General features: G+C 44.9%; 1 protein-coding gene across 4 annotated transcripts in view; it reads left to right on the top strand.

The window, feature by feature from the left end:
* PLCXD2 (phosphatidylinositol specific phospholipase C X domain containing 2) overlaps nt 1–18,712 on the top strand; it is a 52,831-nt gene that overhangs the window by 25,138 nt on the left and 8,981 nt on the right. For all 4 annotated transcript variants that reach the window (XR_007126489.1, XR_007126490.1, XM_047724489.1 and 1 more), the window contains exons 2-3: nt 4,940–5,400; nt 10,220–10,461. Coding sequence is in view for 2 of the 4 variants with exons in the window: in XM_047724489.1 (XP_047580445.1) it covers nt 4,940–5,400; nt 10,220–10,461 (703 nt within the window). In the remaining 2 variants the exon portion in view is untranslated. The remainder of the gene's footprint in view (nt 1–4,939; nt 5,401–10,219; nt 10,462–18,712) is intronic.

Below are 18,712 nucleotides of genomic sequence, written 5' to 3' on the forward strand. Positions count from 1 at the left end.
GGGCTAAAATTAGGGATGCTAGCAATCCATTGAGTGTAGAAGATGAAAGAGGAGTTGTGTGGCCAAACTTGCTCCTCTGTATGGATTGTCCCTGAGATGACAACAAAATTCCCTACCCAGAGTCCGAAAAACAGTCATCTAACATTTGATGTCTACTAGTTCCTAAAGCCTTATTGAGTCCACTCTATAAATGAGAAATATTGGAGAAAAGAAAAACATTTGTTGATATTCAAAAAGTATGTTAGAAAAATATCATGTTAATATTTCCATATCCATTTTGGGCTGTGCACATGATCTGCGTGTATAGACAGAAAATGTGCCTCCACCGTGATCCTAACAGCCTTCAAGTAGTTATAATTAATAATTCCGCAGATGAGTGTGCACATAACACCCTTGCTTATAGCTGAAGGAGAAGTAGAGCCAACCCTGGGCTCTCAGGGGGGAAATAGAAGTCAAGTCACAATGAGGCAGAAGAAAAGTAAGTTGTGATCAGAAAGTAGGATATCGAGTTTTAAGATTTTAGAAGGGGTGATGACAAAGCTTCGGCTGTGACCAAGAAAGTGAGTGGCAGCTGCTGTCAACAAAGTAGAGGCTAAGCTACCTTCTCTCTGTCAACCAATAGATGAAGAGGAACAGTACTTGAAGTGCAGAAAAGAAAATCCTTCCCGACCCTAAATACCTAAGATCAGGAGTTCCAATTAATGATGCCTCCTCTCTCCAGTTCCTAATTCACAGAGAATGGTTAATAATAACAGTAATAGTCATTCAGCACTTCCTACATGTCAGCGCTGTTCTAAGCACCTTGCACATGACTTTTGTGACAAGAGGCACTATTAGTCCCATTTCACAGATGAGGAGACAGACATGGGGTAAGCAATTTGCCCAATATGGGTTATAAATGCTGGGGGAGAATTTGTAGACTGGGTTGGAGTGAGAAAATATTTTACGGAAAGTTAAGTCCAGAAGGAGGTCTGCCCATCCGGGTACACTGTACATCAGCAGATGTCGGGCTTTGTGTGGAGACCTGGTGAGAGATGAGTCTAAAATGACGCACTGAGGCCATATTGAAGACTCCTGAACAACAGTGCTCAGAGTTGGAACCTGATTTGGGAGGGAGGAAGGACGAAGAGACATAATCAGCACTGTATCTTGAGATGATTAACTTTCGAACATGAACAGATTGGAGAGAGGCTGGAATGGAAGGGATTATATTAGGGTCTTTTCGGTCCTGATTATGTGACAGATAATGAGTGTATGAACAAGCGGGGGGTGTGTCAGTTGAAAGTTAAAGAAGAGACGGGTTTGATATATGTTGCCAAAGTGAAATGTAAAGTTTTGCTAACTGGGTGGATGAAGAGTGGGGGTGGGGGTGGGGGCAGAATCTAAATAGAATCCAAGGTGTCGAGTTCAAGTCACTGAACTGTGGGCAGAAATTCAGAAGAGTCACTTTGTGGGGTAAGAGGGACAGCACGAGCAGGTGGACTCTGAAATCTGTTATCTGTTGTGTGAGCCGGCCATCAAGGTGGGAGACCTCAGCAGGAAATTGGAAACAAATTTGGAACTTAAAAGAGTTTGAGCTTGAAATGAAGCTTTTGGTGTCATCCACACAAAGGCGCTATGATAAACCTAGGAAGCGGATGAAACCCCTGGAGGGGGAAAGGGAGTAAATAGAGAAAAGATCCTTGGGAAATATTTAAATTTGGGGACAAGGAAGAAGAGAAGCCAGCAAAAGGAAAAAGAACAAGAGTGGTTAACAGATAGGAATGTCTAGAAGTATGCATCACAGAACATAAGGGGATGGAAGGTTCCAGAAAAAAGCTAGGGGGAGTGAAGATGCGTGAAGGGGTGAGTGAAGAAGGTACTGCCAGGTGGTAAAGCAAAAATAAGGAAGCAGCACAAATACTTTCCATGGCAGAACTTACAGCAGGAGGAGCTCCTAAATTTTTTCGAACCTTGTCATAAAACTGACAGGCAGGAGCAGCTCCTGGAGCTGCCCTCCCTAACTCCCATGCAGTAGTTCTCATAGAAATAAGGTAAGGGGTCGTTAACAGAGGCTCTTCCTCCTCTTCTGGTGGAACGCATGAGTTTAATGCATGCATCCCAGGCCAGAGGGGGAGAGGTAGTTCTATCAACAGTCTTATAAAGTAAAATAACTTCCATCAACTCTAGGGAGAAGAAATTTTGCTAATGAATTTGGGCTGTAAAGCATTAGGTTTTTCTTTGTATATGTACTATTAGCAGATTGCATAATTTGTAATTATTCTATGTGCAGGAGAGGGGAGGGCATTTTTATTCCATGTATTGAAAAGGAGATAGTTAAATGCACTCAGGCCTGAATGTGACTTCACTCACTCTGTATGAGGCAAAAGCTTCCCAGAGGAGAAAAAAACAAGTGGAAAAGCAAAAATACTGATGGTGGTTAATGCATGACAGCCGTTTTGACTGCTGTAGGTAGGCCTGGGTAGGAAAATGCCATAAAACATTTTGCAAACAATCGGCTCCATTGTCCTGTCCTCTCCTGTCCAGGGGTGGCACTGGACATAGGACGTCAGAAAGGAAAAGAGGAAATGGAGAGGGGAACAAAGAGACAGAAACTGAGTGTTCCTTGGGAATATACACAGCCATCCCTCTTCTGAGGGATGGCTGGGCACCACGCATGTCCCTGTGTATCCAGAAATGGTCTCTGGGGCCCCATCGCTGTCACATTGCTGCACAACCCTGGGGCACAGAGAAGAGCGTTGGAGGTTGTTAGCACATCTCCCTCCAGAGATGAGACTGGGCTTGGCACCAGCAAGAGAATACCAGAGGGAATTTGTCTCTTCTCCGTGCCTGGGTAATGACTATTCCCTGAGACCCAGGGAAGAATTAAGTTCAGTGTGGGCCTCTCACTGTATCACACACTCCATCCTGAACAGCTGGGCTGTTCAGTATAATTAAAAAAAAAGGGAGAACTGGCTGTTCACCATCAATGTGTAATGTATTCATAATAAATCTCTCAATGAGGAGGTAAAAAGATTTCCCATTTCTGTACAGGCCAAAGGAAGCAGAGCATTAGGCAAGTATCCTGTGAGTCTCATTAACAGAGACAACCAATACAGAAAATCCAGGGGGATTTGCTCCACATTTCTATTAGTAATGGCAATTGTTTTTTTTTTTTTTTACCTGAAATATGCTAGTAATTTTCTCGCTTGCAAAATTGACTTTGCCTAAGGATTAATAAACATGCTTTTTCTTAATAGTTAATGAGTATCCTCCTTTTCTAGAGGCTACATACAAATAAAACATGGCTGGTCACCTCCTGTTTTTCTTCTTTTGCTCTATTTCTGAGAAGATTGATTTATTTTAAAGAACATGGAAATAATATGTATTTAAAATTAAGTCAAAAGAATAATTGATAACAGCCAGCTAGTAGGAATTAAAAAATTTGTTTCTAAAATGGGAAGTCTTTAAGAACGGAGCTGGTTGGGTCGGAAGGAGGGCAGTTTCCACCTCGATTTACGCAGAATCCCCAGTGTCAGAGCCAGTCGTAGAGCTAAGCAGGTAATAAGGGCTGTTGCTACACAGAAACCAATGACCAATGAATGATATTTGTTAAAGATCATTTTCACCTTGAGTTACTACTACTGAAGTGTTTTCTCATCATAGTTAGAACTGTGTCTCTCATGGTCTCCTAAACTTTATAACAATAAGATCACCTCAGTGCCTGGGAGGATAACTACCCTCTTTTCTTTCAGGCAGAGGAAAAGAACCCATATTTGACCATTTAAAGGCAGATTTGGCTTTTTAAGATATGTGTCCAAAAAGAAGGCCATCTAAGTAAGCTGTGTTGAGCTCTTAAAAATGATGACCTGATTTGTCAAGAAGTCATTCCTACTGACTCAGGTTTTCACAATAGTAAAATAGTGTATGTACAATAGCATAAAAAATAGTATACGTAATAGCAGTTGATTTCTAAAAATCTGCCTTTCCCAGAATGTAAACGCCTGTCCAGGAATTACTGAGCTAGATGCGGGGTTCTCCTTTTTGCTTCACGGACCACACGAATAAAGCAGATGTGCCAGCCTGGAGCCTTCTTCCGTAAGAGACACTTAGGCAGGGGCTCCTGGGTGGCTCAGTGGGTTAAAGCCTCTGCCTTCGGCTCAGGTCATGATCTCAGGGTCCTGGGATCGAGCCCCACATCAGGCTCTCTGCTCGGCAGGGAGCCTGCTTCCACCCCCCCCGCCCCGCCGCCTGCCTCTCTGCCTACTTGTGATCTCTGTCTGTCACATAAATAAATTTAAAAAAAAGAGAGAGACACTTAGGCAACCTCCAGTTGTCTTACTATGAATATTCGTAGCAAACATCTTTGTTTTCCCAACATTAATTTGTTTCCCCAGAAGAGCGTTCCTGAAATGAAATCACTGGATCAAGTGGTATGAATATTTTAAAGCTCCTCTTTCCAAACCCGTTTCTTTCTTTTTTTTTTTTTTTTAAAGATTTTATTCACTATTGGACAGAGAGAGAGATCACAAGTAGGCAGAGAGGCAGGCAGAGAGAGAGGAGGAAGCAGGCTCCCCGCCGAGCAGAGAGGCCGACGCGGGGCTCGATCCCAGCACCCTGGGACCATGACCTGAGCCAAAGGCAGAGGCTTAACCCACTGAGCCACCCAGGCGCCCCCAAACCCGTTTCTAAGGAGCTTTCCGAAAGGGCATTTAGTAATTCACCTCACGCTAGTCGTCTGTAAGAATTAGAGCCAGTACTTCAGGCCTACCAAGCTGCTAATAAGACTACCTTACTTTAATTTGTGCTTCTTTCTAGTCTAGCAAGCTTGAAAATTTATGCAAGTATTTGCTGACATTTTTGTGTGTGTTTGCTAGTTTTTTGCCACTTCCTGATGGGCGGGTTTATTTTTCCCAGCCTGGTCTCACCTGGTTCCCCACCTTTGTTGCTCTCCACGCAGGCTCCCATGACTCGTTCAGCTACTGGGTCGATGAGAAGTCCCCGGTGGGGCCTGACCAAACCGCAGCTATCAAACGCTTGGCCAGGATCTCCTTGGTGAAGAAGCTCATGAAGAAGTGGTCCGTGACGCAGAACCTGACCTTCCGAGAGCAGCTGGAAGCTGGGATCCGCTACTTCGACCTGCGCGTGTCTTCCAAACCTGGGGATGCCGACCAGGAGATCTACTTCATTCACGGACTTTTTGGCATCAAGGTCTGGGATGGGCTGATGGAGATTGACTCATTTCTTACCCAGCACCCCCAGGAGATTGTCTTTCTGGATTTCAACCACTTCTACGCCATGGATGAGGCCCACCACAAGCGCCTGGTTCTCCGAATCCAGGAGGCCTTTGGAAACAAGCTGTGCTCCGCCTGCAGTGTGGAGAGCATGACGCCGCGAGCCCTGTGGGAGAAGAAGTGCCAGGTGAGAGGAGACAGACCCGCTTGCAAGGGCAACAAGGCTCTTTCTGCCTTTTCAGCCGGAAAAGGCAGCTCACCCCAGGGCGCTTAGGCTAGAAGGCAAAACAGATTACTCCCTGGGTCCTGGACTCTCGGATAGCTTCAGACTCAGATATACCCACTAGTTCCTGGGCACCCGTGAACTGGGATTAACACCTGCCAGACAGTTACGATTGATTGAGCAGCGATTGGGCAGCCTGTTGGAAGTATCTGAGTTAGAGTGGCCTGGCCAGAACCAGCCCAGGGCAGCTTCATGAAATTGGACCCCCTGGTGATTGCCCTTTTTTTTTTTTTTCCTTCTTATCTCCCCTGGAATCCCTTTTCAGGCTCCTAGTCCCCCCCCCCCCCCAGGGATGGGGAGTCCATCCAGCCTTTAACTCACTGTCAGATAATCCCTACATTAGCTGACAAAAGCTAGCTGACATGAGCATGGGAGTGATTCATCTCAGAGCTGTTAATATTTGAAAAGGCTATTTTAACAGATTTGGGGGCCTGGCTTGAGAGACTGAAGGAAGAGCCCAACAAAGGGATCCAGGCCTGAGAGCTGTTCCAGGTTCCTTAAGCCTGGAAGAAACCCCAAAGCGAGGCCTTGAGGGGCATACTCAAGAAAAGGAATGTGGGCCTCAGATACATGCGGCTGGGATCCCACAGGATGAGACACTGGGGGAGAGGGGAGCTTTGAGAAAGGTCAGCCTCCAGTTTAGATGCTCTTTAACAGAAGAAAGCAAGCAAATCCCTTTCTTTCATAGTTGTTTGCTTACTCACAGGTGCCTTAACCAACGCATCTTAAAGAGGCAGCTATTTTTGAACTTGGGGAAGACCTTTCAATAAAAATCAATTAAAGATTATTCATTTGCAAATATTCATGGAACACCAGGTGTGTGCTGAGCACCAGTCCAGGCACTTGGGATAAATTAGTAAATAAAACAAAGATCCTTGCCTTCGTGGAGCTTTCATTCAGGTGTAAGAAAGAGATTGTAGATAATTGCCATAATAAATACATTACATAAAATGCTAAAAGTGATATGAGTGATGAAAACAGAAAGGAAGGGGGTCAGAGATCATGAACGATGGGGTGGGAACTCAGGCTTTCACTCTGCGCGAGGAAGGTTCTGTACCTGGTGCTGTGTCCTGAATTACATTGTAACGGGTCTCTGTGGTGGGTAGGAAGACAGCGAGGGTAGGAGGGCAGGGAAAGGAGGAGAACCAGTGAGGAGCACTAGCGGGGAAAGTGATCAGATTTGGAAACTATCAGAAGGTAGAGCCAGCAGGGTTTTCCAATGGATGGGATTCGGGGCACAAAAGAAATGGGCTTCACGGATGACTCCCAAGTTTGGCCTGAGGAACTGGAAACCCCGGGTGGTTTTGTGCGCCTCTGAAAGGGCTAAAACCTTTGACGCCACAGAAGCTAATGAGTTAGATCTCAGGATCTATTAAAACTTACCTAAGCCACTTTTCCTCACTAAAACTTTGTAATGATGTTTGGCCAAATATTTATCACACCTCTGCTCCCAATCTGGCTAGATATCTTTTCAGACTCACAAGTCTAATTTGGAGATTTTTTTTTTCTTTTCTCAGTGGAGTCTCTCTTACAATATGAGATAATAGGAATGACAAGGTCACCTTGATAGCTAACCTTTATTGAGCCTTTATACTGTGTTAGGTACATGGATTAGCACATTGAATCCTCTCCACAACACTGTGAGATAGGTGTTTTGTTACCCTCATTTTACGGAGAAGTAAACTGAGGCATAGAGAGACTAAGCAACTTGCCCGAGAGAACGTTCCTAGTGAGTGGCAGGAGCCGAGATAGGGTCATTGGCTGTTTGCTCCCCACAGCTCCTGATGCTATCCCAGGGCCTTACCCTTATCTTGGTGGTTTTCACAACTAGGAGCATAGATCATTAAAATAAAAACCCCTTCTTTTTATTCATGAGCCCGTATTATCAGAGGGTCTCAGAGGTTTCACAGAATGATAAAGGGCTGTAGATCTGAAGAAGGGCTTTTGAGTGTGGGATTCAGGTAAGGTAAAATCTCAGTATAGCTAAGTTTGTCAATCAGATATCTGTTATAAATATAGCTTTATAATTTTACGCACAGATAGTGTCCTGGATGGACTGCCATATTGCACACCAAATTGTTTGGAAGTCTGCAGGAGTAACAGGTGTCTTCAGGAATAATGATGAGGGGGGACAGCGAATTTCTCGCAGCAGAGTGGTGAGCCATCCTTGCTTTTAAGTATGGACTAATCTGTGTCTTCCAACTACAGCTACTCCAAAAATTATGAAGGAGAGACTCTGTGATGACCTGTCAGAAAAAGGGAGAGTGTCATCCATTTGAATTCTAGGATCCCCCTGCTCTTCTTGCTTTTCCCAAGTTTGCCCTGCCATGTCTCTTCTTAAAAGCTAAATGGAGACCTCACAGCCATCAGTGATCTACCCCCTGCTGGAGGCAGGGCCCTGCTGGTGGTTAAACTTTAAACCTTCATTATGTAAAGAGCTGCCTTGCATGGGAACCCCCTGATCATTTTATCACTACAGTTTCATAGCAAGAAGTATACTACCATTCAGTCAAATTTCATTTACTACACGTAACAATGACATCACAGCTCACTAATAGGTGTACATCATGGCTATGGGTTTTGAGGTACAATGAATTAGAAGACTTAATCTATGGTTTGGCAATATTTTGAATCTTAATGAAAAGGTAAGAGTCCTTAACACTCATAAAAAACAACCAATACACAGTTGCAAAGTAAAACTGCCTCAGATGTCCTGTATAATGAAAGGGGTTTGTAAGCAATCAGTTGAAAAATAGTACCTAGCATAGATCTCTAGTCCAGGAGCCTCCAGGAAAGGACCCATCAGAATAAGAGGAAGTCAGTCAAGGAATAATTTTCAAAAGAAAGTAGATTTCAAATCTGAGTCTCCGGAGAAGAACTGAACATCAGTTGCTGAGCTGGGTGGGGGAGAGTATTTCAGAAAAAAAGATGGCAGAGCAAGGCAGGGAGGCAGATGTAAAACACAGGCTCTAGGGCAGGAGTCACTGCCCCTACCCTCGGAATAACAGTTGGTTTGCTGGACCGAGGTCCTCGTGTAAACAGAACTCCTCTCTCTAACCCTGTGGTCAGATTGCTCAGGCGCTCCAGGAAAGGCCTAGAGCCCCTTTTCTACAGCTTGTCCTATTTGCACCTTCTCTAAGGGAGAGTAGAGAGAACAGCCGTAACAACGCTCAGGGGCCGGGCAGCTCTGAAAATGGCCCGACAGGGAAGGATCTCACTGCCACCGTCCATGTCACAGGACAGCTTACCTCCCTTTCTGAGGCAGGAGACCCCAGCCTCCCAGCTAGCCAATTACACCAGCAGCAGGGAATCCTCCCAATCTCCCTGACAATCTGCTTACCATGAGCCTGTGATTAACCTCATTAACACATGTGTTTACCACAGGCATCATTAGCAGTCAGTCAGACGTTACTCAACACCATTAAAAACAACAACTATTAGCCTGTTGGGTGCACCCAGCCTGACGCGCCCTTGCTCTGGGTCCACAGGAGCAGTTAGTCACCTTGGTCATGAGCTCAACACACTGGAAACCCGATACGCATTCGGAGCCCTGCTTCTCAGGTGCCTGGGGGATTATGCTCTGGGGCCAGCTATCTGACGATGGCAGTCCGGGGGAGTGTAAACATGCTGGACATTCCTCCAGGAAGAGAGTACTGGTGCTTGGGAGCAGGGAAAAATAGACGACTTCTAGAAACCTAAGCAGCAGAGCTCTGAATTGGGACAATGAAAATAGCAACTCCCTGTCCCTCAGCTGCCTCCCAGAAACTAATTAATACTGTGGATCTGGCTTGCTAATTATTTTCAAAATCACCACCGTCCCGAGGGGTCCCACTAAAGACCCACCACCTCCTGGAAGTCTGTCTTTCCTGGAATACCGCCTTCCCACCCCCTCCTGGGAAGGGTTATGTCGTTCAGTCGGCTCCCCTTATTGAAGCTCAGGGTAGTCCCAGATTAGTGCAAGGTGTTGGTCTCAACCCTGGGAGCATCAATTTCATGAGCCTAGGAGTCCTCCCTTGCAGACAGCACTGGCCACAGGGCCCTCCATCCGGGGCTCAGAGCCCCAAGGGGAGGGGCATGGGCAGGATTTAAGCAGTCTGTGGATTTGGATAGGAAAAATCTTCATTCTTCTTCCTTCTCACCTCTAACTGAAAATTCATATACCCATTGATGATGAACGCAGACACTTAGCCACAACAGTATCGGCCCTACCCGTGATTTTGTCCCCATAGAAATCACAGGTATTTCTGTATCACATTTCAGTTATTTGAAATATCATTTTTACTCATCATTAACTCAAAATGATGAGACTTAGTAGACTTACAACAAAGTACTTTTATTTAATGTATTATTGTGAAGCATGTACACTAATTTATTACAAATTGATAATCTACTGATAGCTGTATTTTGATCTCATTGATTTCCTTTGTAATCCTATTTTACCTTATACATTCATTTAAAATGTCATCTGAGAAGGGGTTCAGGATTTTATCATACTTCCAGAGGTGTTCGTGACAAAAACAAAGCATCTTCAAAGTCAGACATACAGAAGTGCTAAAATCTTTGCTTATTGGTTTCTCTCTCTATATATATATATACATACAATTCTTGAATCTCTACATGCTTATATTTGTTTGCCTTTATTCCTACAATCAGGGCAAAGCCAAGGAACTGACATTCACCTTATTCATGAATTGTTCTCCTTTTTCTGTTTTGAATGTTTCAGGTTCTTATTTTCTATCACTGTCCCTTCTACAAGCAATACCCCTTCCTGTGGCCCGGAAAGAAGATCCCAGCGCCCTGGGCGAACACCACAAGTGTGCGCAAACTCATCCTCTTCTTGGAGACCACTCTGAGTGAGCGGGCCCCGCGCGGCTCCTTCCACGTCTCTCAAGCCATTCTCACCCCCAGAGTGAAGACCATCGCCCGAGGCCTGGTTGGTGGCCTCAAGAACACTCTGGTTCATAGGTAAGAACTTGCTTCTCCCCCACAAGTAAGGTTTGTTGTTGTTGTTCAGGATTTTTATTTATTTGTCAGAGAGAGAGAGAGAGAGCGCACACAAGCAGGGGGAGCAGCAGACAGAGGGAGAGCAGGCTCCCTGCTGAGCAGGGAGTCCAACATGGGGCTCAATCCCAGCACCCTGGGATCACGACCTGAGCGAAAGGCAGATACTTAACAAACTGAGCCAAACAAGCATCCCTGCTTTTTGTTTTTTGTTTTTTGTTTTAATAAAACTTGTCTTGATTCCCTTCTGAATAAAGAGCAGTAAAATCATATAGCTTGAAGATTTTAGAATAACAACAAAACAAAAAACTAAAAAACTTATATTTGAAAAAGCTGTGCATTGGGGGCAGTTTGCATTAAACGTGGCCAAAGGGTTTGTAAATACTTTGTTAAAATATCTAGTGGACCATAAATACTCGCTCAGTGTTGGTGCTAGGGCAAAGCACTTTAAGCCAACAGCAGTGTGTTCATTTCTGCTGTGTGATTACATCACATACTTGTCCCCCACCCTTCGCAGCTGGCCGTAGTACTCACTCATTTAAAATCATTAGAGGAGAATGAGGCTGTGCTAGGTGCTAGGGATTCAGAGGTGGCCTGCAAAGGTTTGTTCCTTCCATAGGGACAGTAAGTCCTGAGAAGCAACATCAGGATGGTCCCTACAGCTCCATCATTTCAGGTCCTTCCCAGAGCAGAATGGATTCTGACTGCACCATTAGGCAGAAGGTCCAGATGTGTTCTATTAGATGATCTTTATCCCGGACAGCAGAGATGACAGGTGTCATCAAGAAAAAGCTTGGCTGGGACGCCTGGGTGGCTCAGTTGGTTAAGCAGCTGCCTTCGGCTCAGGTCATGATCCCAGCGTCCTGGGATCGAGTCCCACATCGGGCTCCTTGCTTGGCGGCGAGCCTGCTTCTCCCTCTGCCTCTGCCTGCCACTCTGTCTGCCTGTGCTCACTCTCGCTTCTCTCTATGACAAATAAATAAATAAAATCTTAAAAAAAAAAAAAAAGAAAAAGCTTGGCTTTTATATCTGTACATATATGTGTGTGTGCACCTGTGGATTTGGATAAAGGGAACATTATAAATATATTTGGAGAATGGGACATCCTCCCAATCCAAGCGGAGGAAGTGAATATGTTTGGGTAACAAGGATATTTACAGGACCCACTTTGGTTCCTGAGTTCCAGATGGAAAGCACCAGCGTTAAGGTAGTGAAAGATTCCAAAAACTTGTCTGTGGCTGTTTGGTTCTGTTTGGATAGCATCACTCCAGATAGCAGGAGTTCATCAGGCGAGAGGTCAGACAGCCAGAAGAACCTGAACTTTTGTTTCCTGGTGAAAACTCCTGCTTATCTTGGCTGTAAACAAAACCAGATTCCCTTACTATGTGGCTCCGCTAAGTTCTGACTGAATTACTCATGCTGAACATGGAAAAGAGAATGTCATAATCCAATGCTGTATCTCTGAAAGATCCAGAATGACAAACTTCCCTGTTTTATATGTTCATGTAACACACCATTGTCCTCCTGCGTTTGGTAAATTTGTAGGCTATTATTATTCATTCATTCAACATAAAAGATTGAGTACTTAGGAGAAGCTAGAGCTAAAGATGAAAGGGAAACAATATAGTCTTTGTCCTCATGGAACTTAAGTCACTCAGGAAAATAAACATGTAAATTTCTATAAAGCAATCTGAAAATAACATAATAAAGTCTGTGCAGAGAGTTGTACTGATAAGGGACAGAACGTATTTAAAAATAAGGACAAGTTATATCTGTGTACTGTATTTAGAATATAAATTATCCTCCTGCAGATGATTTCATTTGATTCTTAAATTAAGCCAGCCTCCGGGTCTAGAGCACATTACTGTCCCCATTTCAAACACTCCTTTAAAAAAAAATTATTTATTTGTCAGAGAGAGAGAGCACAAGCAGGGGGAGCAGCAGGCGGAAGGAGAAGCAGTCTCCCAACTGAGCAGGGAGCCCGATGCAGGACTCAGTCCCAGGACCCTGGGATCATGACTTGAGCTGAATACAGACACTAATGACTGAGCCACCGCGGTGTCCCTACTGTGCCCATTTCAGATGGAACTCAGTAAGGCTAAGTGACCCAGACCCACATAGCTGGTAAGGGTCAATAATATGCCTGACCCTAGACTTCTGACTGTTGTGCTGCTGCCCTTTCCCATACTCACCACTCAACTTGAATATAGCGTATTTCAACACTCTGCTCCTTTCTGCTCCACTCCCCTGTAATTGTCCTCCTGTTCCCAGAATCTGGGCAGCTCTTCCTAGTTACAGCTGTGAACCCACAAAGTCACTGTGCTTTTCAGACCTGTAAATTCCTAGAACTTTCATCTGGCTGCAGAGGAAGCACCAAGCTCTTTCACTTGGTGATAATATGGCGGCAAGTGGCCAAAGCCAAGGGATCCTAGCATGGCAGAGCCTTCCCTGGTGGCCAGCAGATGTCTCAAGACTGGAAAAATCCTTGGGCCTCACCACTCTGCTGCTCTCAAGAATATTAGAGGGAGGCAGCAGGTATTCCTAGGCCTCCACATCCACTGGAGGGAGAAACGAAGTCAAGAGTTCATTCCCAAGCACCAGCAGGACGTGTGGCTCTCATTTCCTCTGGGCAATTGAACAAGCATGGGAGAGAAGCATTTCTAAAACCCAAGAGCTCTGTCCTAACTGAGGTACAGGGGGTGCTATCAGACTGGCTCCTGAGCACTGGTTATCCGCTTAACCAAGAGGAAAAAAAGACCACATAGGTATATTTTCCTACAATTGTAGAGGTGATTTTTTTTTCCCCCAGCAGGAAGTTAACCTAACTCTTAAGTGAAACTTTGGACCTAAGATCTTGTTTGCTTTGATTCATCACCCTCAAACAAAGCCATGAAAAATAGAGCCATTCTGACTGAATTTTTATGGTAGATTTTCCCTAGATTCTTAGAAACCTTGCACTCTCACTGGAACTAAATGAAAGCAAGATTTGCCAAAGCTCAAGGACAGAGCCGCCATGGAGTCATGACTGAAGTCAGAAGCCTGAGATTGAAGCCTGACCTGGTCCCTGTTGTGGGCTGAATTATGTTCCCTGGAAATTCCTATGTTGAAGCCCTAGGCCCCAAAATCTCAGGATGTGACCACTAGAGATTGGGTCTTTAAAGAGGTGATTAAGTTAAAATGAGGCCATTGGGGGGTCCTAATCCAGTCTGACTGGTGTCCTTATAAAAGGAGGAAATTTGGACACACAAAGATACCCCAGGAGTGTGTATGTTCAGAAAAAAAGGTGACGTGAGGACACAGCAAGAAGGCAGCCATCTACAAGCCAAGGAGAGAAACCTCAGAAGAACCCAAACCTGCCAACATCTGGATCTCAGACTCCCAGTCTCAGAACTGTGAGAAAATACATTTTTGTTGTTGAAGCCACCCAGTCTGGCATTTTCTGTGGCAGCCCTAGCACACCAGTGTATCTCTTTTTTTAAAAGATTTTATTTATTCATTTGGCAGACAGAAATCACAAGTAGGCAGAGAGAGAGAGAAAGGGATGCAGGCTCCCTGCTGAGCAGAGCCTGATGCAGGGCTCAATCCCAGGACCCTGAGATGACCTGAACCGAAGGCAGAGGCTTAACCCACTGAACCACCCAGGTGCCCCTACCAGTGTAGTCTCTTAACAACAGGCTGGCCTTCGACAAATTTCCTGAGTTCTCTGAGCTTTCTCTTTCCCCCCCGCTTAGAGGGTTAATACTACTTCACGAAACTGCAGAGTGTGAGCACAAATGCCTACCACAGTGACTGGCACAAAGTAGGCCTGCCATCTCTATGTGAAAGAAACCCAGAATCACCGAGGCTCAGCCTTCTTCTCAGTGGGCTTCAAAGGCAAAGGGAAGTTTCTACTGCACTGCTCTGCTCATGGCACCTGGTGCTTCACAGGCCTGTTGAGCCCTCTGCCGGATCTCTCCTTGCTAAAGACCAGGAGTTAAGAAAACAAAGCGGCTTCTCCTCACAGGGAGTTCTACAGTTTTCTGTCTTTGTACGTAATCCCAGTTATTTGATCCTTGCCTTGAGGAAGGTTGATACCTGCAACCCGAAGCGGACATGGAGCTCTTTGTCACTGGAGACCAAAGGAGGGTGCCTTTCCCACCTTGCGCTGCTCAGGCTCCAGGGTTCTCCTGTGGTTTGGCTCCGGTTGGAGTCCCCTGGAGTTGCTACCAAGCCTTAAATGCTCATTTCCCCATGATGACCAGAAGATGGCGCCAGCATTTCATATCTAAACACTGACTAGTGGGTTTTTTTTTCCTTTTCCGTTTTCTTTTCTTTCTTTCTTTATTATTATTATTATTTTTTAAGTAAGCTCTACACCCAATGTGGGGCTTGCACCCTGAGATCAAGGGTCACGTGGTCTACTGACTGAATCAACCAGGCGCCCCTGGCTTGTGGATTTTATTATTATTATTATTATTATTATTATTATTATTATATTGGTGTAAATGAAGCTCAAATCTCAGGTTCCCACTGTTTCCAACAAATGTTAGCACTGCTAAGGGTGCTTTATTCAAGTAACAATGACAAACAATCCACACTTTCTGCTCTTAAAAAAAAATGGGCAAGGCTCGCTGGCATATAAAAAACCAACGCCACCTTTAATGTAATGTGCTTCCTAGACACAGTAGCATTTTCAGGGGAGATCAAGAACTATGGTTAAGGGCCAATGAACAACCAAAACAAAAACAAAAACAAAAAACCTGAGATAATTTTGCATCACCACCCCCAGTGTACCAGGTCACTGCCTTCTAAGGGAGGCTGAACTGGGTTATGGACATTAAGGAGGGCACATGATGTAATGAGCGCTGGGCATATAGAAGACTGATGAATCACCTAACTCCATCTCTGAAACCAGTGATATATTTTATATTAATTACTTGATTTTAAATTTAAAAAAAATACCCCACCCCCCAAAACAATGACAAATTTGGAGGCAAAAGATTTCAAATACTCTGTTGTCCAACACAATCCAAAAGATCCCTTGTTTTGCTCTTGAACAACCTAGAAAAACTGAACTCTGATTTACATCCCCAAATAAGAGCGGTATCTCCTGAAGTATCAGTGCCCAAAGCTTGCAACCTACACCAACTCATACTCCTGTTCCATCAGTCCCAACCCTGAAGCTACAATTCCTTTGTTAGACAAAGGGGGAAAAAATCCATTTCAGGACAAAGCTATTCAAGACGAAAGGAAGGTGTGTCTTCAGTGGGAGAACTGCCGGCTGCTGGAGGACTTCTTGCTAATGTGTTTGAAGGTTTTGGACTTCTCGACTTTCTTGGCTTTCTGTTAGCCGAACCCACCACCGCCTCCTCTCTTTTTAAGCTGGCCATCATTGCATGTTCACATTCAGATCAACAAAAGGAGGCACCTTGAAACCAAACGACAGAGCAACTTGAGGCAAATTTAAGTTATCAACATTGAAGATCTGGTTCAGAGAATGGGAATCATATGCTTGAATGTAGGGCTTATATGCTTCCTGGGCTGATTTATGAAGGAAGTAGTTCTTTTCAATCAATTTTTCAAGCTGAGACTGAATGTCAGAAATTTTTGACCAGGAAAACTCAAATTCACTTAATAGAACCTTGCATTGCTTCAAGTAACGAAGGAAATCCAATTCTTCAGGGCGTAAAATGAGCAAGGCATGGCCCTTCCTGTTAGGCCTCTGGCTATTCTTCTACACGATGACTATCTTTCTGGGGGTGATCTGGAGGGTCATTCTGAACAATCCAGTCGACTTCAGGAATACCCAGCCCTCTTGCTGCCACATGGTACCTGGCAATACCCCTGAATCTGCGCTGCAGAACTGGAAGAATGCAGCTCTATGCTTATTTTGCTTCTGCCTTCCATGACTGGCCGGGCAAATCAATGTAGTTCAGCCACTCACAGTGGCATTTCACAGACTTACAGAATGAAAAGAAGAAAACCATCAGTTTCTTCTTCCGGTTCTTCTTAAGGAATGTAAAGAGCAAGAGGAAGCTCTTTTCCGAGGGACAAACAACATAGCCCCGCTCAAGACCATCCACCGCTGCATTAGCTTCATCGTCATCGACACCAACATACAATGGCTCCCTTTTCAAAGAAATCCTCACCAGGTCCTCAACTTTTCGAGTTTGCGTGGCAGAAAAGAGCATGGTTTGCCTGTGTGTTGGCAGAAGTTTAATAATTTGTTTTGATTCCCCTTCAAACCCAACCTCCAAGATACGATCAGCCTCATCAATAACCGGACACTGTAGATTTTTAGACATAAATCCTGGGGTATTCTGCATGGGGTCCAGGACGGGGCCTGGGGTGGCCACAATGATGTTGATCCCATTACCAAGTTCCTGTGCTTCCGCTGATCTGTTGCTGCTGCCCATTGTCAACCCGTAGGTGTGAACATGGTGTGTCATTAGCTCCTTAAGAACACTGAAAGTCTGCATGGCCAGTTCCCTAGCAAGTGAGAGGATAAGAGCTCCGGTTCATTCCTAGGCATGACCTTCAACTTGACAATGAGTTCGAGGGCAGGGATGAGAAATGCCAGCGCTTTGCCCCTGCCTGTTTTTGCAGCCACTAGAAGGTCCCCGCCTTCCAGAAGTGCGACACTTTCATGCTGAATTTAAGTCATTTTTGTAAAACCCATTCCTTTTATTGCCCTCAGAGTCTCATTGACAAGATCGGTAAGAGAAGCAAAGGAAGTATCCTCGGAAGCTCCTATCAGTCCTAGGATAGGACTACCTAGGGGTAGGCTGGGCACTTCACTGTCCTCTTCCTGATCATCGGCTTCTCCACACTGTTTTCTGTCTCTTCGGGAGCTTGGGTCCCTTCTTCAGAGTCCCCTTTGTCTTCAGTTTTCGCTTTTTCGGTATCAGGCCTGGCATCATCCACCATTTTTCTCTTTTTCTTCCTCTTTCTGAATTTCCTCCCTTCTTTCTGAATTGGGAGGCTGTTTGGTGCTTCTCCATTGATTACTATGGTAGATTTCTTTCTTTCTTTTTTAACTTGTACGGTTTCCACCGTTTCTTTAGTTCTCTCTCCATTCTGGGCTTCTGATGAGCCCCCCACTCACAGACCGTTTCAGGGATTTTTTAACCTTCCCACCTCCCACTGTTTCTTCAGACATATCTCCATTTTGCATTTCTGATAAGCTCCCATCCGAGGCTCCCTGGAGTTTAAGTTCCGCTGGCGCAATCTGAGGTTGCGTTTCTCTGTCTTCTTGCGCACGCGTCTCATGGGTAGATGGGGGCAGGTTGTCGGTGAAGCATCTCCACTGCGGTGCCACAGCTTGGCTACTGGCTTGACGTTCCTTCCTCTTGGGGCACCCAGGTGGCAAAGTCGGGTGAGAGGTTTGACTCGTTTTCCGCTCACATTATCATCTTAGTGTTGTGATCTCAGGGTCCGGGGGTAGAGCCCCAAGTGGGGCTCTGTGCTGAGCTCGCCGTCTGCCTGAGATTCTCTCTGCCCCCCAGTCTCTGTCTGTGTCTCTCTCTCTCTAAAATATATAAATAAATCTTTTAAAAAAAAGGAAAAGAAAAAGAAGTCTTGAATGGGTCAGGCTCAGGACTACAGTGGCCTTCCTGTGGGCCACTGTGTATCCTAGGTCTCTATCACCAAAAGAAGACTGTACCTGTGGCACCTCACCCTTGGCAAAATATCTTCACCCTACACTCTACCATGTATGATTTCTCCTCTCATGCCAAACACTCACCTAGTTCTTACTATATCCCAGGCGAAGTTCTAAGCACTTCACATGTATTACCTTATTTAACCCCCCTCCCACCAAATCTACATGAGATAAGTAGTAGTAGTATCCCCATTTTACAGGGGGAGAGACTGAGGCATGAAGAAATTGAAGAAGTTAAGGTGGTGATTAATTGAGGTGATTTAAATCTTCAGGAGACCGAGTTAAAAATGGACTTACTCCTGTGATGGCAGCTTACTAAATCCTAATTAACCTACTAACATTAAAATGCAAATTGGTTTATGAAATGCGTTTTCTAGCCCATGGCCAGTTCTTGAGTCCACTGAGTGAGGGAAGTGACCCAGGACTGACAATTGTTGTCGTGAGAAGAGAAAAAGAAATGCTAGCAAGGTCTTGACAGGGTCATTTAGAAGGAGACTGAGAAGTCAGGATGTATGCTTAAAGGGAGGGTAGCTTGGAAAGAGAAGATGACAACCAAGGAGAACATCACCAGAGGAA

Source organism: Lutra lutra, chromosome 1 (genome assembly GCF_902655055.1).
Source record: "Lutra lutra chromosome 1, mLutLut1.2, whole genome shotgun sequence".
NCBI classification, from domain to species: Eukaryota; Metazoa; Chordata; class Mammalia; order Carnivora; family Mustelidae; genus Lutra; species Lutra lutra.